Here is a 21,174-nt window from a genome sequence, read left to right on the forward strand (position 1 = left end):
GTGGCCATCCCTTGCCTGGATCTGGCTGTGTCTTGCCTGTGTTCTGCCTTCTCTGGACATGTCCTGCCTGTTCCCTGCCTTCCCTGCCCGTATCCAGCCTCTGCCCTGCTCGGACCTGACCATTTGCCCCCGGCTTTACCCCAGCCCCGCCGGTGCCCTGCCTGGCCCTGCCGGTGCCGGAGCGAGCGGAGGGCAAGCGAGGCGGCTCCGGGGGTGCCGCTGCCCGCCGGGCCGGACCGGGGCCGGGCCGGGGCGGGGGCCGGGGCCGGGCCGGGCAGGGGGCGGAGCGGCTCTGCTCGGCTGGGGCTGGCGGAGTGTCAGAGGCGGCGGCGGGAGGCGGCGGCAGCCGCAGCTCCGAGGCAGCCGCGGCACCGGCACCGGCTCCTGGCACATCCCGCAGGTAAGGGATGCGGTCCCACCCCGGCGCTCGGGTCCCCGTGGCCTCGGGCCCCGCCGTTCCCCGGCGGCGTTCCGCCGCCTCCAGAGCCCCAGTGCCCGCGGCGAGGCGGCACCGCGACCGGCGATCCCCCGCAGCCGTCGGGGCCGCGGCACGGCGGGGCTCGGCGAACAGTGCCCGGTGCCGGGGCTCCCGGAGCCGCGGGAGGGGAGCGGAGCCCGGACATCGGCACCCGCACCGGAGGGTCGGGCGTGCGGGCGGTCCGGGTGGCACCGGGGCCGCTCCCGCCGCTCCCCGCTGCCCGGCGCAAGACGCGAGGCTCTGGCAGAAGGTCTTGGGGGGTCCCCGTTCCCCGCCGTGCCCCGGCAGCGCCGAGCCCGCAATAGGAACCCAGCGGGACCCGTCGCCGCAGCCCCCGGCCGGGGCCGCCCGCCGGCTCCGGGGCAGGGAAGCGGGGTGACCGCCCGGCGCGGTGGGGACAGACCCCTCCGCCCCTGCTGTTCCCTCGGGTCTCCCCTCAGGGTGTCCGTGCGGGGGACAGCAGTGGCGTTGCGGGGGGCTGTGTTTGTGCCGGGGCAGCCGGACCTCAGGGCGCGTTTGGGACGGGATGTGGGGCGGCCGCGGTGGCGGGGAGCGCCGGGGGAGTGCCCCGGGAAGGCACCTCGGTCCCGCGGGACACCGGGGCTGGCAGCCCGTGGGACAAGGGGGAGATGGGGGCTCCTGGTAGAGCTCAGCGATAGTGGGACCTCTGGGACCCCCGTGGGAGGTGACATTCTCCCGGCGCTCCCGCAGCGCTGCCGCTCTCGCACACGTCCCAGTTCTCACCCACCCCCAGGGGCACTGGTGTCGGACGGGTCAGAGCACCTGGCAGAGGATGGGAAGCTCTCAGGGCACGGAGGAATCACGGCCCCTTCTCACCCACCCCACTCGTGATGCGTTTGAGAGGGGAGGCTGCCCGCAGCCGGCAGGAGCTTCCCGCCGTACTGTGGCTGTAGGGATGGACTTGGCTCTGCCCTGTCTGGTGCTTCACCTCCCCAGATGTTCTACAGAGGTTCCCGCGGGCTGTCCCCCCGGCACTATACCAGCCCAGCTGAGCAGCTGCGGGAATGGTGGCAGCCCTCCTCACGCATCCATCAGGCTAGGTGATGGTTTGCCCTTCAGAAGAGCTTGGCCTGAAGGTGCCTTTCATGTGGTAGGTCCTGCCAGCTGCCCCAGAAGAGCTGGACCACAAGGACCCGATCTGGTGCCACCAGACCCCTGTGTCAGGCTCAGCCTGGCAGCGATGGGCTCCATCAATTATCCATGTGTCTGTGCCCTCTTTCCTGCTTTAGGAAACCCTGGGTCCCTTAAAAGCATTCACTGCCTGAAATAAGGCAGGGACTCCTGTTTGTCTGTTCCCCAAAGTCCTTCAAATTGATGGGTCAGGTAGTAGATGTCCTGAGTTGGCTGGAGGCTTGTCACCAGCAGGCAGCACCCAGGGACAGGCACTTTGGGGTGTGGAGGAGGTCTGCGTGTGTCTCATCACCCCACCCTGTTACATCCTGTGGCACACTGCTGCCCACATCCCCCTGGGCATCACCACCAGCTCTGGCTGCTTGCCAGAGGGCTCCTCCAGCATGGTCATTACCTGTCCGGGAGCAGCATGGGGGCATCGAGGGGTGCTCTGCTCCTGCTCAGGGAGAGAGGCCTCAGTACTGGCTGTGGGGAGCTGCAGGGAGGACCAGCACTCTCCAGCATCACCCTCCCACCCTGTGTGCCCCCGTGAGCTCTGCTGAGCTGCAGGCGAGCCCTGAGTCCCACCGTGGCACCGGCAGCTTCCCGTGCCAGAGCAGCCTGAGGCTTCTGGGCTGCCAAGGGGTTTCCTTCTTCCATGGCCCCTGAAACATCAGCCCTTTGGGATTTCAGCAGTCAGCTTCAAATGGGAAACAAATCTCTCCCGATTTGGGAAAAGACAATGGATCTCTGAGGGGACTGCACCTCCTGCCAAAACAAGGCCTGTCTGCTGCAAAAGCCTTTGATTCCCCTGTGCCTCCGTGCTTTCTGCAGAGGGAGTCAGCAAACCTGGCTCTTACTTTTACTGAAATCTCTGAATTTAGTATACAGGGAAGGAAGGGGCGGTGGTGAAAGAACAGACTCTGAAGCACCACGACTGCCAGAGCCCCGCATGTCGCTGCGGGAGGATGAAGCCAGTGACGAGTCCCTGCTCCAGCCCTGGTGCCACGGACAGCCCTGGGGGCAGCGGCAGGGCGGGTGGGCTCCATGGTTATGGGAAGGGGATTAAAATAGTGTAGGTGCTGGGTGCTGCAGGCATGGTGAACTCGTGGCCGGCTGCTTTTGGCAGCGCTCTTGGCTGGAGGTTGGGAGCTGTCGGCACCCCTGATGCTGCTGCGTGGGTTGGGGGCTCAGCTTGGAGCTGGCTTTGGTTCTACCCGCCCAGCCTGGGCTCCCTGTGCCAGGTGATATCCCTGGCTCTTTCCCCCTCCTTGGTATTTTAGGGCTGGCAAGTTGCCCCCTGGCAGGCTGCTCTGCCCAGTGCTGTCAGAGGGGCTAGCTCTGTGCCCACCCCCGTGCCAGTTCATCCCTGGGAGTGCTGTGGGGAGACCGGTGCCTGTGCCCTTCCTTGTCCCCTGGGATCTCTGTCACTTGTGTGTGTACTGGGGGTCCCATGTCACTGTGGGAACTATTGCACCTGTTCACCTCACCCTTCTGCCCTTGCCCACCCGTGCAGCACCGACACTGCCCCTGGGGACGGTCCCTGTCTTGTCTTGCAGCCCACAGACCTAGTAGCTTTTCTTTTGCTTTTCCAGGTGCTGAGGGCTCTGCTGGGGTGGTACGACCCCTCTCTCAGTGACACCACGCCGCGCCACCCCCTGCCACCCAATGCCTGGGGACTGCCTTCCCTTGCCTTGAAGGGTGGCAGCAGGTGACACGGGGTGGCCCGGGTCCCCCAGCTGGTGCCAGCACACCCCATGGCGGTCCCCTTGGCCGCCTGGCTGTGGCTGATGCACCTGGCCACCTGCCTGGCTGCAGGGCACGGCATGGCTGGCAAGAAGGAGATCAGCATGGATGGGGACCTGGTGATTGGGGGCCTCTTCCCTGTCCACGAGAAAGGAGTGGGGAGCGAGGACTGCGGCAAGATCAATGAACACCGGGGCATCCAGCGCCTGGAGGCCATGCTCTTCGCCCTGGACGAGATCAACAAGGACAGGAGCATCCTGCCGGGGGTGAAGCTGGGCGCCCACATCCTCGACACCTGCTCTAAGGATACCTACGCCCTGGAGCAGTCCCTGGACTTTGTCCGTGCTTCCCTCACTAGGGTGGATGGCTCTGAGCACATCTGCCCTGACGGCTCCTACGCTGTCCATGATGACGTGCCCACTGCCATCACCGGCGTCATCGGGGGCTCCTACAGTGATGTTTCCATCCAGGTACTGCCCAGGAAACCCAGCTGCGGGAAACCTCCAACCTTCCATAAGCCATGGGAGCCAAGCCTGTCCCGCATGGGGGTGGTGCATGGCTCATGGCTCAGCTCCTCATCCCAAGATGATCTTGATACTCATGTCTATGCTGTGGCAGGCAGAGCAGCAATGTGCCCTCCACCACCCCAAAATCCAGCCTGAGAGGTGCAGCTGGCTGCAAGGGATATGCACATCTGAGGGGCTCAGCCATAGGGCTGCTCGACCAGAGCAGGGTGGGCACAGGAGACCACTGCCCCCACATCCCCCATGATCCCATGGGAACAGGCACCTCAAGCCTTGGACCTGGCCGTCACCCTGGATGGGGTGCAGCTCAGTCCCCAAAACCACAGCTCTGTTGACCCAGGGGCCAGCTTCAGCAGGGAGAAGAGCATCCCTTGAGGATGCAGCAGCCAGCAGGCCCAGCTGAGTCCCGGGGGTGACCATTGAGCCATGTGCCCGCTGAGACCTAACAAGTCTCCAGCATGTGTCAGACCATGTCTCCCAGTCCCTGGGGTCCCTGCATCCCCCAGCCATAGGACGAAGGAAGCTGGGGCTGGATGATGGAGGCAGCATCCTGGTCCAGCCCACCTTACTGTATGTCCCTTCCCTTGCTGGGGACCTGGTGTGTCCCCACAACAAGGGGCACTCTCCAGACCCTGGACAGGCAGGTAGCAGCAGGGGCAGAGTGTGGGATGGCTGGGGAGCATGGGGGTCACTGGGGGGGTATGGCAGGCTGGCAGTTCCCATGTGTGGTGAGGACTGGCAGCAGCATTGCTGTGCTCGGGGACCTTATTGCCGTTAGGGGACTTTGTTGTCGAGATCATTTGTCCACGTTAATTAAGCTGTGTCTCTTGCCTGGGGAGCAGTGAGATGTGGGCAGGCTCCGCAGCCCAGCCAGCACACCCGAGCCCCCCTTGCTGCTCCCAGAGCCTGGGTTTTAACAGCCTCATTAGCAGGCTTTTTTTCCCCTTTGAAGCTAACAAGGGCTTCTGCCAAGGGCTGGAAGGTGCCAGTCCTGCTGGGGCTCCCAGTATGCGATGCACAAGTGCCAGCCCCCTTACCCAGCTCTGCAGCATCGCCCAGACTGGGGGGGGGGCTCTGTCCCGGCCTCCAGCCCTCAGAACCATTCCCACCCTGTGCTGTGGGGCTACCAGGCATCCTGGCTTTCTCCTTGCCTACAAGCATGTCCCAGAGGTCACCCATGGCAGAGTTTCTGCTTTTGCCACTAGTCTATTTGTCCCATCCACAGACCCAAATTTCAGAGGGGAGTTTTGAAATACTAAAAAAAAAAAAAAAAAAAAAAAAAAAGAAAAAAAAGAGAAATGTACATGTCTGAGGGCTCAGGCACTCTGTGAATATTCCATCTGCTCTTCTTCTCTGGTCCCTCCACAGACCAGGATGCTCCAGGTCAGGGTGGGTTGTTCATCAGCCCATGGTAGTGCTTGGGAGCAAAGTGCAACGCTGGATGTTGGGCAGGGGTCCTCCAGTGGGAATGTCCCTTACTGGGCCATATCTTCAGGCACTCACCTCTCCTCCTCCACTCAGGTGGCCAACCTGCTGAGGCTCTTCCAGATCCCACAGATCAGCTATGCCTCCACCAGCGCCAAGCTCAGTGACAAGTCCCGCTACGACTACTTTGCCCGCACCGTCCCGCCAGACTTCTACCAAGCCAAAGCCATGGCAGAGATCCTCCGCTTCTTCAACTGGACCTACGTCTCCACCGTGGCCTCGGAGGGTGACTATGGGGAGACGGGGATCGAGGCCTTTGAGCAAGAAGCCCGCATGCGAAACATCTGCATCGCTACCTCGGAGAAGGTGGGGCGCTCCATGAACAAGAAGACCTACGACGGGGTGGTCCGGGCTCTGCTGCAGAAGCCCAATGCCAGAGTGGTCGTGCTCTTCACTCGCAGTGAAGACGCCCGGGAGCTGCTGGCGGCTGCCCAGAGAGCCAATGTGTCCTTCATGTGGGTGGCCAGTGATGGGTGGGGAGCCCTGGAGAGCGTAGTGGCCGGGAGCGAAGCGGTGGCAGAGGGAGCCATCACCATCGAGTTGGCAGCCTACCCCATTAAGGAGTTTGCTGCCTATTTCCTTAACCTCCATCCCTACAATAACAGCCGAAATCCCTGGTTTCGGGAATTTTGGGAACAGAGGTTTAAGTGCAGCTTCCACACGCAGGACTGTAGCCGGTATTCCCTCAAGGCAGGAAAGTTTGAGCCGGAGTCCAAGATCACATTTGTGATCAATGCTGTCTATGCCATGGCTCACTCTCTCCACAACATGCACCGGGCACTGTGCCCCAATGACACCAAGCTCTGTGATGCCATGAAGCCCGTCAATGGCAAGAGGTTCTACAAGGACTTTATTCTCAATGTCAATTTTGACGGTGAGTCCAAGGTGGAGGTGGGGTTTGGCTGCCAAAGTGGAAAGAGATGGGTGGTGGGACAGGAAAGACAGAGACCCAAATTTGACCCAAGACCCTCCAATTCCTCCAGCCTGCCCACACCCAGGGACCTGTGTGCCATGGGCTGTGGTTGTCCCAGGCTGCCAACAGCCCACCATCATCCTTGGGCTTTGTGTCCCCAGTGGAGACATATGTGGAGAAGCTGGTGAACAATTCCGTCCTGCTACAGCTGGATGGGACCCGCTCCACAAGGAACCCTTCCTTGGAGCGTTCACTTGCAAGTGTTGTGATTTATTCACATTTCAGGGATTAAAATGAAGGGATACCCTTGATCAGGGACTCACATAGTTTGGGGTGAATTAAAAACATGTCCTCTATGACTTGGGCTGAGCCTGGCTATTCAGGTGTCAGTGAGCGCCATGCAGGGTGCACAATTCCCCTCCTTGCCCCTGCAGGGCTGACTAGGGCTGACGGCCTCTCAGGCAGGTGGGGAGGTAGTTCTCCATCTTTGCTTTCCTGCTCCTAATGTGTACGCAGGCAGCAGGGATGGGACTGAAGGCAAGAAACAGATTAGACATTAAATTGTGGCCATGGTGGGATGTGACCCTTTGAAGGAGCCCTGCCTCCAGGCTGGGAGCAAGTGTTCTCCTGCCTCATGGCAGTGACAATTTCCCCTTGTCCTCTCTCCAGCTCCGTTCAGGCCAGCAGACACAGAGAGTGTTGTTCGATTTGATCGCTATGGTGATGGGATCGGGCGCTACAACATCTTCAACTATCACCACGTGGACGGGCGGTATCGGTACCAGAAAGTGGGCTACTGGGCAGAGGGGCTCATCCTCGACACCAGCCTAATCCCGTGGGCTGAGGCCTCCATCCCTGTGTCCCAGTGCAGTGACCCCTGCAAAAAGAATGAAATCAAGAGCATGCAGCCCGGAGATATTTGCTGCTGGATCTGCATCCCCTGCCAGCCCTACGAGTACTTGCTGGATGAGTTCACCTGCATGGACTGTGGTCTTGGTTACTGGCCCAACGAGACCCTGAATGGCTGCTACGAGCTGCCTCAAGAGTACATCCGCTGGAAAGATGTCTGGGCCATTGGTCCCGTCACTATTTCTTGTCTGGGCTTTATCTCTACGCTCTTTGTTATCGGAGTCTTTGTGAAAAATAACGACACCCCCATTGTGAAGGCCTCCGGCCGGGAGCTGTGTTACATCCTCCTGACTGGAGTCCTCATGTGCTACAGCATGACCTTCATCTTCATCGCGAAGCCCTCCACCGAGGTGTGCACGCTCCGGCGCCTGGGGCTGGGCACGTCCTTCGCCGTCTGCTACTCGGCCCTCCTGACCAAAACGAACCGCATCGCCAGGATCTTCAGCGGGGTGAAGGAGGGGGTCCAGCGCCCCCGGTTCATAAGCCCCACGTCACAGGTGGTCATCTGCATGGCCCTCATCTCTTGCCAGCTCATCATCGTCATCATCTGGCTGCTGGTGGAGACCCCCGGCACAGGCAAGGAGACTGAGCCTGACAAGAGGTACATCGTCACCCTCAAGTGCAACAACCGCGACTCCAACATGCTCATTTCGCTCACCTACAATGTCCTCTTGATTGTCCTCTGCACGGTCTATGCCTTCAAGACACGGAAATGCCCTGAAAACTTCAATGAGGCCAAGTTCATTGGGTTCACCATGTACACAACCTGCATCATCTGGCTGGCCTTCCTGCCCATCTTCTACGTGACCTCCAGCGACTACCGTGTAAGAGCTTGAGCTCTGGGGGGCTCTAATAGGGCTTGATCTAAGTGGTCCTGGAGATTTGGGCCCCGTGGGGTTTGTGATTTGGAGATTTGTGGGCCTGGGGAAGGGTCTTCATCCATGCACCTCTGCACTGATGGTCACCTCTGCACTGGGGCATTCGGGACCAGGTGAAAGATCTTGAAAGGCTGTGGTTGAGGGGGTAATGAGTCCTGGAGAGAGGACCTACTCCCTTCTGCCTTGCTAGGGTGAGGATGGAAAATGGCCCTGAGACCTCCAGAGAGCCCCCTCAGCCTGATCATGGAGGAGTGATGTGTCATCCTTCAGCCTTGTGACATGAAAGCATGAGTCACTGGCCCATCCAGATGTCTCACCCCAGGGCATGAAGGCCAATGTCAGGGCCAGCATGGTCCCTGGGGAGCTGGACAATGCCAGGGACTAGAGAGCACAGGATGCACCCTGCAGCACCTCAGGCTCCCTGGCAGGGCAACCAAACATGTTTCTGACAGGCCTTGAGGACTCAGTGGGGGCAGATACAGCCGTGGGCTTCCCGAAAGGATCTGCATCCTCCAGAGGGAGTGGGCACTGGGGTGGGGGGTTCTGGGCTCTGCCCCCAGGCACTGTACCAAAGCAGCATGTTGGCAGGGCTGGGATGCTGCTCAGGGTGTACCTGCTTTGCAGGGGTGACATGATCCCAAAAGGGCATTCCCCATCTTCTGCCCATGGGTCTGACAGAGGGGTGTGGTGTGGTATGGGGTGGGATGTCCCTGCAGGGTGGAGTCCGTGCCCAGTGGGGCTGGCCAGTGCCACTGGGGCTTCATCCTGCCCTCCTTGGGGCAGACGGCTCGTGGGTGGAGCACCTGATGCCCCCCACTCTGTCTCCAGGTCCAGACCACCACCATGTGCATCTCGGTGAGCCTCAGCGGCACCGTGGTCCTCGGCTGCCTCTTCACCCCCAAGCTCCACATCATACTCTTCCAGCCGCAGAAGAACGTGGCCAGTCACCGCGTGGGCACCGCTCGGTTCAGCGTGGCAGCTGCCAGCTCCAGCCAGTCCCAAGGTGAGCACAGTGAGGCTGGGGAAGGGCTGGGGGGACAGCATCCCCTTCCTGGTGGGGGTGTGTGTGGGAGTACCCCAGCATGGGCTCCTGAAGGAAAGTGGGCGGTGGGGTAGGGCCTGATGGGAAGTGGGGAGGATGAAGGATGCTGTGTCCCCTTGTCCCAGTGCCTCATCTCCCAGGACAGCACAGCTGCCAGAGGGGTACTGCTCCTGGGGGCATGTCATTGCTCTGAGGGAACATGGCCATCCCCCAGCACTCTCCGCGTCAGCCCCAGGGGGACATAGCCATTCCAGGCACCCTCCACCCCAGCCCAGGGGTTTCAGCTGCCCCCAAGTGCCTGTCACCATCCCAGGAACCCTCCACTCCACCCCCAGGGGCTATGGCCACCCCTGGGCACCTTTCATCAGCCAGAGGGTGAAATGGTCACATTGGGTACCCATAGCCCACTGCAGTGGGGTGCTGTGAGGTGCTGCTGCCAGACCCCAACCCACCCCTGACTGCTGCCTTCCTGGCCAGGCTCAGCCTCGCAGTACGTGCCCACGGTGTGCAATGGTCGCGAGGTGGTGGACTCCACGACGTCGTCCTTGTGAAGGATGGGGGGGCCAGGCTGTGGTGCTGCCACACGGCACCTCCCCAGGGAGAGCAGTGGCCACAGCATGGCCCGACCGGGTGCCGAATGCAGCCGGGAGGCTCAGCCCCTGCCCCAGCACGAGCTACACATCCCACCTGTCAGGTCATGGTACGTGTCACCCTTCCCTTGCACCGAGCCACGTTACATGTCCTCTGCACCCTGCACTGAGCCACAGTGAACATCCCCAACCCCTGCACTGAGCCGTGGTGAACATCCCCAACCCCTGCACTGAGCCACGGCGCATGTCCCTCTGCGTCACCTGCACTGAGCCACTGTGCTCCCCCACCCCCTGCACTGAGCCATGGTGAATGTCCCTGTCCCTTGCACTGAGCCGTAGTGCACATTGCACGGACCTTGCACCGAGCTGTGGTGTGTGACCCCCATTCCCTACACCGCCTGTGGCACAAATACCCCCTTCCTGTCCCTTGCACTGAGCCCTGGTGCACAACGTGACTCCCTCTCGCAAAGCCACATTCCAACTCCCGCTTTTCTTGTGCCAATCCACGCTGCACCTCCTGCTCCCTCCACGCCGAGCTCCATGCTGGCACACACTGCCCACCACGCTTTCCCTGTCACCCTGTGCCAAGCTGTGCTCCACATCACACTTTTCCTGGTGCTTCGTAGTTTCACTTTTCCTCCTGGTTTGGCCCCAGCAGAGCTGCCGAGCGTGGCCAGGCTGGGCCCAAGCCCCCCATCACTCCCCTCCCTGTGCGTGGCACTTCTCACCCCTTTATGGGAGATGGGGCAGGAGCAGGGGTGGATTAATTCCCGCTGGCCCCCAGCCCCGGCAGATCCCAGAGGGGCCGTTGGAGGCTCAGGGCGAGTAACGGGATCCAGGTATTTGAGCCCAACCACGTTTTTAAGAGTAGATATTTTTCTGTGAGCAAGAATGTGATTTTTTTTTTTGTAATTTATGTAAATAAAGTCGTTTTGGTGGTTTGTTTTTTTTACAAAATGGACTGTTCCAGAGCTCAGGTCCGGCCGAACCTGAGGGAAGGGGACAGACCCTCGCAGAGGGCAGAGCCACATCACAACACGGGGGCCAGCAAGGCTGTGTGACACCCCCTACTCACATCCTGCCAGCCCCAGGGAGGTGGCTGCACCAAGGATGCATCACGGTGCAGCTCCAGGGACAGAATGACCTGCTTCACGACTGGGGGCTAGGAGCTGCCAGGAGATTCAGGGCCAGAGGCCGTGGCTCTCTGTTTAAGGGGGATGATGCAGATGCTGTTTTTGGCTTCTTTGATTCTCCACCACCGTCCAAGCCTGTGGATGAGAGAGATGAAGGTCACACTCCAGCAAGCAGCAGAGGAAAGGGGGCTGCACGCCCAAGCAGCACCAGGGAGGAGGGTCAGTACCGGTGCTCCTGCCCGATGCCAGCCACCAGGAAGTCACCAGATGATGAGAACTTGAGGCTGTTGACAAAGCCCACCTGGAGGGGACAGGGCAGGGTGAAGGGAGAGGGCAGGTTAAGGGGATCCCATAGCCTCCTCCTGCTGTCCAGGGAGGGGAGCCCCTGCAGTGAGACCCTCCAGCCCAGCTCCAGCATTCCCAACCTGCCCATCAATCCATACCAAGGGGACGTCCCAGAGGTGCTCCAGCTTCCGAAATCCCTCACCACACTTCCAGAGCTTCACGCTGGCGCTGTGGGATCCTGGGACAGAGAAAGGAGATTGTCACACACCCCAGCCCAGGGATGGGAGGAGGACCTCCCCCACACCTTCAAAGCGGCTGCCACACACCTGTAGCCAGGAGGTCACTGTTGCGCAGGGCGGCCACCGCTGAGATCCAGTAGGGCTGCTCCAGGCCCTGGGCATCCTGCATGCCGTGCGCCTGCCGAGCCAGCGCCAGAGGCTTCTTCTTTGTCAGCCCCCAGAGGGCTAAAGACCTGACGGGGACGTGAGGGGTGAGGGGGCTGAGGGGGCACCCTGCCCACCCCTGGCACTGCCCCAGCCCCATGCTCACCCGTCATCGGCGCCGGACACCATGTGCTCCTCATTGATGAGCTGAATACAGTCGATGGAGCCCCTGTGAAGAGAAGGGGTAACTGTCAGCAGTTACAAGTGTGCTTTGGGATCCTGTTCAGGAGATGTGGGCTTGCCAGGGTATCAGCATCCCCAGGGTGCTTCCCGAGATGCTTGGCAGCCACACACCACTGCCCCAGCTGGGCATGCCTGCCCACAGCCTCCTCTCCCACCCCAGACCTACTGGTGCCCAGAAAACACGAGCTGTGTCTCCTCAGGGATCTTCCAGAGCCGCACGGTGCCATCCCGTCCCCCTGCCGTCACACAGCACTCCCGGCTCAGGCTGTCCAGCCCCGTGATGACATCCTGGTGCCCGAATCTGGAGGAGGAGATGGCAAAGAGACGTGGCAAGCATGGCCCTCTGCCCCCTCACCTTGCCTCCCCCAGGGATGCTGGCACACCCTTTGGCAGGGTCAGTGGGATCCCCCCCGGCCTTACAGGGTCTCCACATAGGCGTTCTCTGCCACGTTCCAGACTTTGACGCAGCGGTCATGGGAAGCGCTGTACAGCTGGTGTGTCCCCTTGCGGAAGGACAGGCCCTGCAGACAGATGGATGGACAGGGCGCAGCAGTGAGGGAGAGGCACCAGGGAGGATGGGGCTGCCCAGCCCCACAGGCACCACGCCTGATGCCCCTGACTCACCGAGACAGCGTCACGGTGCCCTGTGAAGATGTGCAGGCGCTTGCAGGTGGCTGTGTCCCAGATCATGATCAACTTGTTCCTGTCTCCTGTGGCCTGGCAGACAGCAGGGGATGCCCAAGACCTGCCCCTCAGAGATCCACAGCCCACCCCAGCCTCCACTCCCATGCCAGCCTCCATTCCCACCCCATATGCTTTCGGGTGATCCCGGGGACCCATCCTTAAATCTGTAGCAGATAGGGGCTGCTTTAACCGGGCAAGGCACATCTGGGCACGAGACACAACCCCCAGGACCCTGGGAGGAGATGCAGTCCCCACGGCCACCTCTCTGTCCCCTGTCCCCGTACCAGGTACTTGCCATCCGATGAGATGGCCATGCAGAGGATGTGGGATGCGTGTCCCATGTGCCGCTCCTCCGTGCCCTTCTTCCCCCCGGGCACCACGCACAGCCTCTTCCCGCTGTCCACCTCCCCTGTGGGAAAGGTACGGCCACCATCACCCTCTGGGAGCCTCCCACCACTCCCAAAAGTGCTAATGAGCCTCCCAGGAAGCCCAGAACCATTCCCAAAAGTGTCAACGAGCCTCCTACTGATCCCAAAACAATGCACATTCCCGGAGCAGCCAAGGGCTAAGTCACCACCACAGGCACCCACAGCCCTGATGCTGCAGGGTCCCCTGCAGAACAACCAGTTACAGCCTCAGGTGAACACTTGCATTTGATGAGGGAGCCGTCCTTGGATGCAGAAAAGATGAACTTGTCATCGGGAGAGATGACCAGGCAGGTGACAGGCAGCTGGTGTCCCCGCAGCACACGGATGCTGGCTGGATCCGGAGGCTGCACCTGCAGGGAGAGTGGGATGTGAGCTGGGCTGCCCCGGCCCCTTCCCCAGGCTTGGGAGTACCCCAGCACGGCACCGTGGGCAGGAGAAGGGCCATGGGGTGCTGGCCATACCCGAGTGTCCCCCAAAGCTGGCACTTATGGTCTGGCACCGGGCACTTACATCTTTGGCGACCAGGCGCTGCAGCCGGCCCTTCTGCTCGAGCTGGGGGAGAAGTGGGAGGCTCAGCAGAGGCGGTCCCAGCCCCGGTCCCGCGGGAGGGGCACAGAGCCCACCACCGGGACTGCGGGGCCGCGCCCGCCCCCCCGCTCACCACGTCCTCCTTCAGTCGGTCGCCGATGAGATCCGCCGGCTGGGTTTCCTCCTCCTCCTCCTCCGCCCGTTCCTCCTCTGCGGCGGGACAGTGCGTGAGAGCCGGGCCCAGCGCCCGGGCCACCCGGCAGGGGCACCGGGGCCGGGCGGGACTCACCGAGCTGGCGGAGCTCCTCCAGGTACTGCTTGGCCAGGCGCAGCTTCTTCTCCTGCGGCGTCTCCTCCACCTCCTCCTCCGCCGCCGCCGCCTCTCGCCGCCGCCGCCCCAACGACAGGCTGCGGGGACACGTGTGCGTGAGCACCCCCGGCACCGACACCCTCCCGGTACCGGCACCCACTCCAGTACCGGCACCTCCCTGGCGCAACTCTTACCTCTCCGTCTCGGAGTCGCTGGACACCTCCTCGTCGGCGGGCCGGCCGGCCGCCGCCCGCGGTCTCCCCTGGGCGTTCGGGACCTGCGGGACCGGGCGGATCGGCACGGGAACGGGCGCGGCGAAACGCGCGACGGCGGCCACCCCGCCGGGACAGCCCCTCCTCGCCCCCCCCCTCCCTCCCTCCCTCCTTCCCCGTGCCGGCCCTCACCGCCGGGCGCGGCCGCCGCCGTCCCGCGGCCCCGCGCGGGGCCTTGGCCCTCCTGCCGCTCGCCGCCGCCGCCGCCGCCATGCTGCCGAGACACGTGGGGCCGCCTGCCGCCCGCCGGCACCGGGCCCCGCCCCCGGCAGCGCCCATTGGCTGCAGGCGGCCGGGCCCCGCCTCCCATTGGCCCTCCTTGTCTTGGAATCGCCTTCCCGCCCCGCCCCCCCGCCCGGGCGGAGGCGGTGCTGTCACTCAGCGGTGAGGTCCCGCCCCCTCTGAGATAGGCCACGCCTCTCAGCTCTTAGCCCCGCCCATGCCGAGATAAGCCCCGCCGCGCGTGTTGGGGACCCGCACCCCGAGCCCGGCTGTCACACCCCTAGCCCTCCCTCCTCTGCCCCCCATGGCTCCTCGGGCCCTGCCCCGCAGCCCCCGTCGCAGCTGGTGGCCCCCAGACCCAGAGTCGCGATGGCGGTGACAGGGAATGGGTGGCTGCTTCCCAAATCATGGTCACCTTCTGCCTCTCAGGGACCCTCAGCCAGGGGGGCACGGCCTCTGGTCCCGTCCCATGTTCTTCAGGGGGTCTCAGGGACCCGTCCTTGGCTGTGCCGGGGTAGTGCCTCTCTGTCTGGGACAGGTGATGCTCTAAAGAGCTAAAATCTGTTTTGGGGCATAAACTTTATTTTGCACAATCAGCTTCTTTTCTCCTTGGCACTAGTGGAGGCAGGGAAGGACAGCGGGAATGTCCTGCACTGGTCTCTGTAAGGCGACAGGCTTAGGAAGGGAGCAGCTGTCTGGCTGCTCTCTGGAGGATTCTGGCTGAGGTCTCTTCTCTCCTGTCAGATTTCGGGAAGAGCAGATCCCCCAACCTGCAGAGCATCCTAGGGCTCAGACTGCTGCTTTCTTGTGCCCCAGCAGAGTCCTTGCTGGAGAAGCTTACTGAGCAGCAGAGATGCCACAACCACCACCATCAGGGACACAGTGGCAGTGCTCAGAGCCTATCCCAGCACGTGTAGGTAGATGCACCAGCTGGGGAATGATGCTATTCCCAGGCTCAGCACCTCAGGACATACGAGGGGAGCCAATCTCTCTGGCTGGAAGCCTGTCGGGGCTACAAAGTTTTGGTCTTGGTGGCCCCAGGCTGCTGCGGAGCTGTTGTCCAGGCTGAGGCTGCAGGAACCCATGCCAGGGGCGGTCTGGAGGCAGATAGATGGGCAAGGACTCACTACCCCATCCATCCAGGCAGCAGGAGCAGAAAGGCAGCAGTGGGCAGGGAGGGGGGCTCTGCCTGGGGACTCAGCAAGCTGGACCTCAGGGGGACACATCTAAGGGTCCAGTGCCAGCACTGCACTACCCAAAGAACCGGCCAGGTGGGGAATCCCACCTTGGCCATGCTCTTGTCCTGGTCGTGCAGGTGAAGGAGCAGCGGCAGCAGCAGTGCAGGGCTGTCCCGCACCTCCTTTTTCATCAGCTTCATCTCAGCCATGAGGCCGATCACCACTCGGAAGAGACGGATGGAGAGCTCCCCCACGGTGTCCGACTCCTTGGGGAGGAGGGAAGGAGGACCTCAGGCAGCTCTGCTCCAGAAGGAAGCGGAGCTGCGGCACTGCAGGTCTGCCATGGGGTCCTTGGGGCTGGCGGCTGGGGAGGAAGGCTCTGCGGAGGGCCGGGTGGCTAAGGGTGAGTGTGCTGCCGTCCTGCCACGGCCAAGGCTGGGTGAGCGGCTGCGGGGAATTCGGGATCGGGGCACGGGCGGTGCGTCCTCCGGCCGCCCGGGGGCGCGCGGGGCGGGGCGGGGCGGGCGGGGCGCGGGAAGTGACGGCGGCGGCGGGGCCGGAGAGCGGTACGGGCGGGACCGGGCGGGACCGGGGCACGGCGGGAGGGGGAACGGGACGGGGCAGGGGCCCGGGGGCGGGGCAGTGACGGGGCAGTGGTGGGCTTGTGGTGGGTCAGTGCTGGGGTCTGTGATGAGACCAGTGATGGGGCAGTGGTGTGGTCAGTAGTGGGATAAACGATGGGCCAGTGGTGGGACAATAATGGGGTCAGTAATGTGTCAGTGATGGTCAGTGCTGGGTGATGGGGTCAGTGATGGGTCAGAGATGGGGTCAGTGCTGGGGTCAGCGATGGATCAGTGGTGGGTCAGTGATGGTCAGCGACGGTGGTCAGTGGTGGGGTGGGTACCGTGTGTTCAGTCCATGAGGTGGGGGCAGCGATCAGCTGGGAGAAGCAGTTTCTATTTGTGCACCATGTATGGGTGCCGAGTGGTTTGGAGCGATGGGGGGATGCAGGCAGGATGGGTGTCCTGTGTCAGGGTCCAGGGTGGGGAAGTGGGGGTGCCGCGGGGCCCTGGACAGACGTGTCATTCACACCAGGGAAGCAGAACCAGGCTCTGTGGTTGGTCATGAGCCTGGGCTGCTTCCTGCCGTGCTGCTGCGCAGGCACCGAGGGCGCAGGAGCCGGCAGAGCAGGCAGGGTGAGTGTGAGCAGGGTGAGTGTGGGCAGGTTAAGTGTGGACAGGGTGAGTGTGAGCAGGGGGAGAGTGAACAGGGTGAGAGTGAGCAGGGGGAGAGCGAGCAGGGTAAGCACAGGGAAGGTGGGTGCAGGCAGAGTGAGTGGCAGGCAGGTGCTGTTGGGGTCCTGGTGTGGGTTTGCTGGGTGGATAGAAGAAAACCATCACCCACTGAGGGTGCCAGTGGGGTCTTGGGGTGCTGTCTGGTTTCTGAAGGGGTCATTGCAGGCTGAGCTGGGAGTCAGGGATCTTGGAGCTAGGGGGGCTACTGGGGGGCACCCTGAGGGTGTGGGAGGGTGAGCCCAAGCTCTCCCCACCCCCCAGAGGGGAAGTGGAGCAGTTTGCTCAACCCCATTCTATAAACGGGTGTGGCGGTTCCTCCTGCCTTTTGCCTGCGGCTTCTCCTTCGCAATGGGAACAGCCACCGGGCTGGGAGAGGGATCCCCACCACATGGTGGTTGTGACCCCTCAGAGGCTGTCAGGGCCCCCTGGAACCCCCATGCTGGGGACACATGTAATGAGCTGGCTGGTCTGACAGGTGCCCAGGTGGCAGGAGCTAGTGGCAGAGCTGTGGAGGGGGCAAGGCCAGCACTGTGCCTCCTGCCCCTCTGCTGGTTTGGCAGTGCCAGACCTGCCTGCAAGTCTCAAGGCACAGATTCCTGGAGCTGGCACCACGTGCCACTTCCCTGCCACTGTTGTTTGACCTTGGACCTGCCGCTAATCCCTATGAACTCATCTGTCTGCACTGCTGGGGAACTGTGCCCACACTGGGGCCAGTGCTGGGCTGGGGGGGACACACACGATCTGTCCCCCACTGCCTCTAAACTGTGGCCTGCTTGGTTTCCTGTCAGTGAGAAGAATGGGCTCGGTGTCAGAGGAGCTCAGCTTGGTCCCCCTGCACCAGAGGCCGGAGCTGCTGGAAGCCTGTGCCGAGCTGCTGCGCGAGGAGTGGGGGAAGAGCCGGGCGTCGCGGCTCCACATGCTCCAGCGCTCCTCGGACGCCTTTCCCATCTGCCTGCTGCTGCTGCGGAGCCGGGGCCCCACCGAGATCCCTGGCCCCCGGGAGGGTCCCTGCCAGCTGGTGGGCCATGTCCGACTCTCCCGTGTGGTCGGCCGTCCCCGTGACCTCTACGTGGAGAGCGTGGTGGTGGCCCGGGCGCTGCGGGGCCAGGGCTACGGGCGGCGGCTGATGGAGGCCACTGAGCGGTGGGCCCGGGCCCAGGGGTTTGGCTGCCTGCACCTCACCACCCACGACAAGCAGCATTTCTATGCCCACCTGGGCTACGTCCTGGGTGAGCCGGTGCAGAGCGTGGCCTTCCTCAGCCCTGCCATATCCTCCGAGGTGCTGCGGCTCTTCTCCGCCCCTCCTGGTGCTGCCATCACCATCAGGCCAAGGGTACCCTCTGCCCCCCCGCCTCCCCTCCCACCCCTCACTGTCCCACCACCACCCCCTCCACCGACTGTGATCTGGGCGAGGGGTGTCCTGGCTGAGAACAGCAAGCAGAGCCTCCTGAAAACCCCCCACCGCGACGCCAAAGGGCTCCCCATCTTCTGGATGAAGAAGGACATCTGAGGGGCTGGGGCCCCAAGACGGTGATTAAAAGCAGTGCAGGCAGGAGCTGCCTGCTGTGGCGCTGCCTGACTGCCTGCCATTCTTCAGGGCTGGCACCAGCTCCCCCAGCCTCCCTGGTTCACCCTGGCCCCATTGCTGGGTGGGTCCTCACACCCTGCCCTGCCTGGGCACACTGATTCCACTCCCACCTGGCTCCCGGCTCGCCTGGCCATGGCTCTGGGACCACCAGTGTGGCAGGGAGCCAGATCCAGTCTAGGCTGTGGGGCTGGGACTGATCCCAGGAGTGCCACCCAGTCCCAGCAGTGTCTCCTCCACTCAGGGGATTCACTGAAGGGCAGCTGGGGCTGATGGTGTGTGGTGGTCTCCAGCATGGCCACTGCTCTTGCCACTGAGCAGCCATGGGTAAATCAAGGCACACGATGGCTGGAGGGGCACCAGGGGGAGTATGGCATGGCAGTGGGGCTGCAGAGTCGGGTCCCTGAGCTGCATGGCGAGGGGGGCAGGTGGCCAAGCCCCCCCACCCCGAGGCAGCCGTCGTCAGTGAGAGCTAGAGGCATGGCAGCGGGAAGGTCAGGGAGAGCGTCCGGCCTCGCGCCGGGGGATTAGCGCTGCCCTTGCTGCATCACGCGGCCCCCGGGCCCGTCCGCCGTCTAATCCCCTTGTCCCGGGCAGCTGGCCAGCACCGGGCAGGGGCACCAGCCCCCTCTGGTTCTGCCTGGTCTATGAGGGACCCAGCTGTGCCTTTGGCTCCACCATGCCTCTTGTGGGGCTTGGTCCCTCAGTAGGGCACCCAGCTGGGCAAGGTGCTGTGGTGAAATGGGGAGGAGGGGGTCATGGTGCCCCCACTACAGGCAGGAAAATGGAAACACCAGGGTCTGTGGCTTGCAGTGCCACTCCAGAGCTGTGCCATGGCTGTGCTGGTGGCAGGCAGGGGCTCGACCCCAGCGTGCAGCAGGCAGAGGTGCCCACTGCCAGTGCTGAGGCAGGAGGGGTCTGAAACCCTCAAGTTTACCAAGTCCTGTGGGGTTTTTTGGTGGGCAGCACGTGCTTGCGGGGCACCTGGCACCTGTGGTTGATCCTAGCCTGCCGCATGCCAGGGTGGCAGTGCCAGCATGGCTGGGGTGCCTGCAGTGCCCCGCAGCCTCACCCCCACTGCTTTCTTTTCCCTGCAGGGTGCTGGCCCCGCAGGCAGCCAGTGAGGGGGGATGGTGCTGGTGCTGGTGCTGTGGGTGTGCCTGGCACTGGGCACCACCAGCGGGGAGAGCCCAGCACCTGAGCCCCTGTCAGGCGGCCAGCCCTTTGCCGTGGTGTGGAACGTCCCCACTGGGCGCTGCCAGTGCCGCTTCGGTGTGGCGCTGCCTCTCAGTGACTATGGCATCGTGGAGAACCAGGACGGCTGCTTCATGGGCCAGAACATCACCATCTTCTACAAGAACAAGTTTGGGCTGTACCCCTACCTGTCACGGCAGGGTGTCCCCCACAATGGGGGCATCCCCCAGCGTGTCCCCCTTGGCTCCCACTTCGCCAGGGTGGCTGAGGACATCCGCCTCCTCCTGCGCCCTGCTTTCCATGGCTTGGCCGTGGTGGACTGGGAGGAGTGGAGGCCCCTCTGGGCCCAAAATTGGGGGACCAAAAAGATATACCGGGCAGCCTCGAAGCAGTGGGTGCAGGACCGGCATGGCACCCTGCCGGCACGGCGGCTGCTCCGGCTGGCCCAGCAGGAGTTTGAGCAGGCGGCACAGGCTCTGATGGAAGAGACGCTTCTGCTGGGCCAGACCCTGCGCCCAAGAGGGCTTTGGGGTTTCTACCGCTTCCCTGACTGCCTCAATGGAAACTGGGCCAAGGTGGCCAACTACACCGGGCAGTGCCAGCCGGCAGAGGTGCAGCGCAACAACCGGCTGGGCTGGCTCTGGGCTGCCTCTTCGGCCCTCTACCCCAGCATCTACCTGCCACCGGCACTGCCACCTGCCCTGCGCCACCGCTACGTCCACCACCGGCTGCGTGAGGCCCTGCGCGTGGCCGCCTTCGGGGCCCACGGCCTCCTGCCCGTGATCGCCTATTCCCGCCTCTCCTTCCGCCGCTCACCCCAGTTCCTGGAGCTGGTAAGCACTGTGGGGCCGGAGTTGGTATTGTGTGTGCCAGGGGGTTCTGCGTGGCACAGGGACACAGCCTGTGCCTCCCCAGCCCGGTCATGTCTCTGTTCCTGGCAGGCTGACCTGGTGCACACCATTGGGGAGAGTGCAGCGCTGGGAGCAGCTGGACTTGTGCTCTGGGGAGACATGTCCTATTCCCGCTCAGCTGTGAGTATGGCCCCGCACTGCACTGGAGCCGGCACATGGTGGGCAGCAGGAGGTGGCATGGGACATACAGGATGGCCACGTCCCTGATGCCTGCTGGGGAGGGGTGACCAGAGGGTCTCCGGTTCCGGGGCGGGTTCTCACTGGTGCTTCCTTCCCAGGAGAGCTGTGCCAGCCTGCGCCACTACCTCGTGTCCACCCTGGGCCCCTACGTGGCCAATGTGACGGCGGCAGCCCGAGAGTGCAGCTACAGGCAGTGCCACGGACACGGGCGCTGCATGCGCCGGCAGCCCCATGACCTGGGCAGCCTCCTGCACCTCGGACCCAGTGCCAGCCCGCCGGCTGCCTTCCGCTGCCACTGCTACCGTGGCTGGGCAGGTGAACGCTGTGCGCAGCGGGTTCGGCCTGGCCCTGCCACCTCCTGCCTGGTGCCCACCCACACTCACAGCCTTTATGGGCATAAGGACCTCCTGCCCTCCAATACCTGCCCACCACAGGGCACGTGGGGCTGGTGACCCGGGCTGGGGACCACCACGGTCCCCTACCCTGGCAGCACTGCTGCTGGCACTTCTTAACGGTCTCATTAACTTAAATAAATCCTCCTGGCAGAGCTGGCATGGTCCTTGTGGGCAAAGCTGGGGTGGGGGGGCTTTGTGGTGCCCCCAGGCTGGGCACAATTGCCATTGCTACTGAGAGATGGCACAGACCCC

The 21,174-nt window shown here is 63.1% G+C and overlaps 4 protein-coding genes across 5 annotated transcripts; 3 read left to right on the forward strand and 1 right to left on the reverse strand.

Annotated features, from left to right (window-relative positions):
• The first annotated feature begins 277 nt into the window (after window positions 1-277).
• On the forward strand, window positions 278-10,653 carry GRM2 (glutamate metabotropic receptor 2). The gene is made up of 6 exons (XM_064667722.1): window positions 278-400; window positions 3,205-3,825; window positions 5,401-6,238; window positions 6,947-8,010; window positions 8,893-9,067; window positions 9,584-10,653. The coding sequence occupies exons 2-6, from the start codon at window positions 3,367-3,369 to the stop codon at window positions 9,655-9,657; spliced, it is 2,610 nt and encodes an 869-aa protein (XP_064523792.1). The 5' UTR covers window positions 278-400; window positions 3,205-3,366; the 3' UTR covers window positions 9,658-10,653.
• RRP9 (ribosomal RNA processing 9, U3 small nucleolar RNA binding protein) lies at window positions 10,603-14,202 on the reverse strand. The gene is made up of 15 exons (XM_064667723.1): window positions 14,095-14,202; window positions 13,885-13,967; window positions 13,670-13,788; window positions 13,514-13,590; window positions 13,363-13,404; window positions 13,076-13,202; window positions 12,709-12,833; window positions 12,365-12,457; window positions 12,161-12,261; window positions 11,907-12,041; window positions 11,664-11,726; window positions 11,441-11,586; window positions 11,273-11,352; window positions 11,057-11,130; window positions 10,603-10,964 (listed from the first exon to the last, which is right to left on the reverse strand). Exons 1-15 carry the CDS (start codon window positions 14,173-14,175, stop codon window positions 10,859-10,861), a joined length of 1,452 nt encoding a protein of 483 aa, XP_064523793.1. The 5' UTR covers window positions 14,176-14,202; the 3' UTR covers window positions 10,603-10,858.
• A 1,692-nt stretch (window positions 14,203-15,894) lies between these two features.
• On the forward strand, window positions 15,895-19,429 carry NAA80 (N-alpha-acetyltransferase 80, NatH catalytic subunit). 2 transcript variants are annotated; one of them, XM_064667732.1, is made up of 3 exons: window positions 15,992-16,558; window positions 17,446-18,187; window positions 19,340-19,429. In XM_064667732.1, the coding sequence occupies exons 1-2, from the start codon at window positions 16,336-16,338 to the stop codon at window positions 18,165-18,167; spliced, it is 945 nt and encodes a 314-aa protein (XP_064523802.1). In that variant the 5' UTR covers window positions 15,992-16,335; the 3' UTR covers window positions 18,168-18,187; window positions 19,340-19,429. The 2 variants fall into 2 exon arrangements, with proteins under 2 accessions (XP_064523804.1, XP_064523802.1); XM_064667734.1 differs by lacking the exons at window positions 15,992-16,558; window positions 19,340-19,429 and adding an exon at window positions 15,895-15,928 and having other exon boundaries at window positions 17,446-18,233.
• HYAL3 (hyaluronidase 3) lies at window positions 19,373-21,074 on the forward strand. Its single transcript, XM_064667729.1, has 3 exons — window positions 19,373-20,269; window positions 20,378-20,467; window positions 20,626-21,074. Exons 1-3 carry the CDS (start codon window positions 19,373-19,375, stop codon window positions 20,977-20,979), a joined length of 1,341 nt encoding a protein of 446 aa, XP_064523799.1. The 3' UTR covers window positions 20,980-21,074.
• Window positions 21,075-21,174: the final 100 nt, after the last annotated feature.

This window comes from Pseudopipra pipra, chromosome 11, assembly GCF_036250125.1.
Source record: "Pseudopipra pipra isolate bDixPip1 chromosome 11, bDixPip1.hap1, whole genome shotgun sequence".
Lineage (NCBI taxonomy): Eukaryota > Metazoa > Chordata > Aves > Passeriformes > Pipridae > Pseudopipra > Pseudopipra pipra.

Coding starts and splice junctions, on each gene's coding strand:
- GRM2 (XM_064667722.1), top strand. CDS start 3,367: ATGGCGGTCCCCTTGGCCGCCTGGCTGTGGCTGATGCACCTGGCCACC. Junction 6,239..6,946: donor TCTCAATGTCAATTTTGACG/GTGAGTCCAAGG, acceptor TCCTCTCTCCAG/CTCCGTTCAGGCCAGCAGAC. Junction 9,068..9,583: donor CAGCTCCAGCCAGTCCCAAG/GTGAGCACAGTG, acceptor CTTCCTGGCCAG/GCTCAGCCTCGCAGTACGTG.
- NAA80 (XM_064667732.1), top strand. CDS start 16,336: ATGGGTGCCGAGTGGTTTGGAGCGATGGGGGGATGCAGGCAGGATGGG. Junction 16,559..17,445: donor GAGCCGGCAGAGCAGGCAGG/GTGAGTGTGAGC, acceptor GTTTCCTGTCAG/TGAGAAGAATGGGCTCGGTG.
- RRP9 (XM_064667723.1), bottom strand. CDS start 14,175: ATGGCGGCGGCGGCGGCGGCGAGCGGCAGGAGGGCCAAGGCCCCGCGC. Junction 13,789..13,884: donor AGCGACTCCGAGACGGAGAG/GTAAGAGTTGCG, acceptor GTGTCCCCGCAG/CCTGTCGTTGGGGCGGCGGC. Junction 12,042..12,160: donor AACGCCTATGTGGAGACCCT/GTAAGGCCGGGG, acceptor CTCCTCCTCCAG/ATTCGGGCACCAGGATGTCA.
- HYAL3 (XM_064667729.1), top strand. CDS start 19,373: ATGGTGCTGGTGCTGGTGCTGTGGGTGTGCCTGGCACTGGGCACCACC. Junction 20,270..20,377: donor CACCCCAGTTCCTGGAGCTG/GTAAGCACTGTG, acceptor TGTTCCTGGCAG/GCTGACCTGGTGCACACCAT. Junction 20,468..20,625: donor TGTCCTATTCCCGCTCAGCT/GTGAGTATGGCC, acceptor CTTCCTTCCCAG/GAGAGCTGTGCCAGCCTGCG.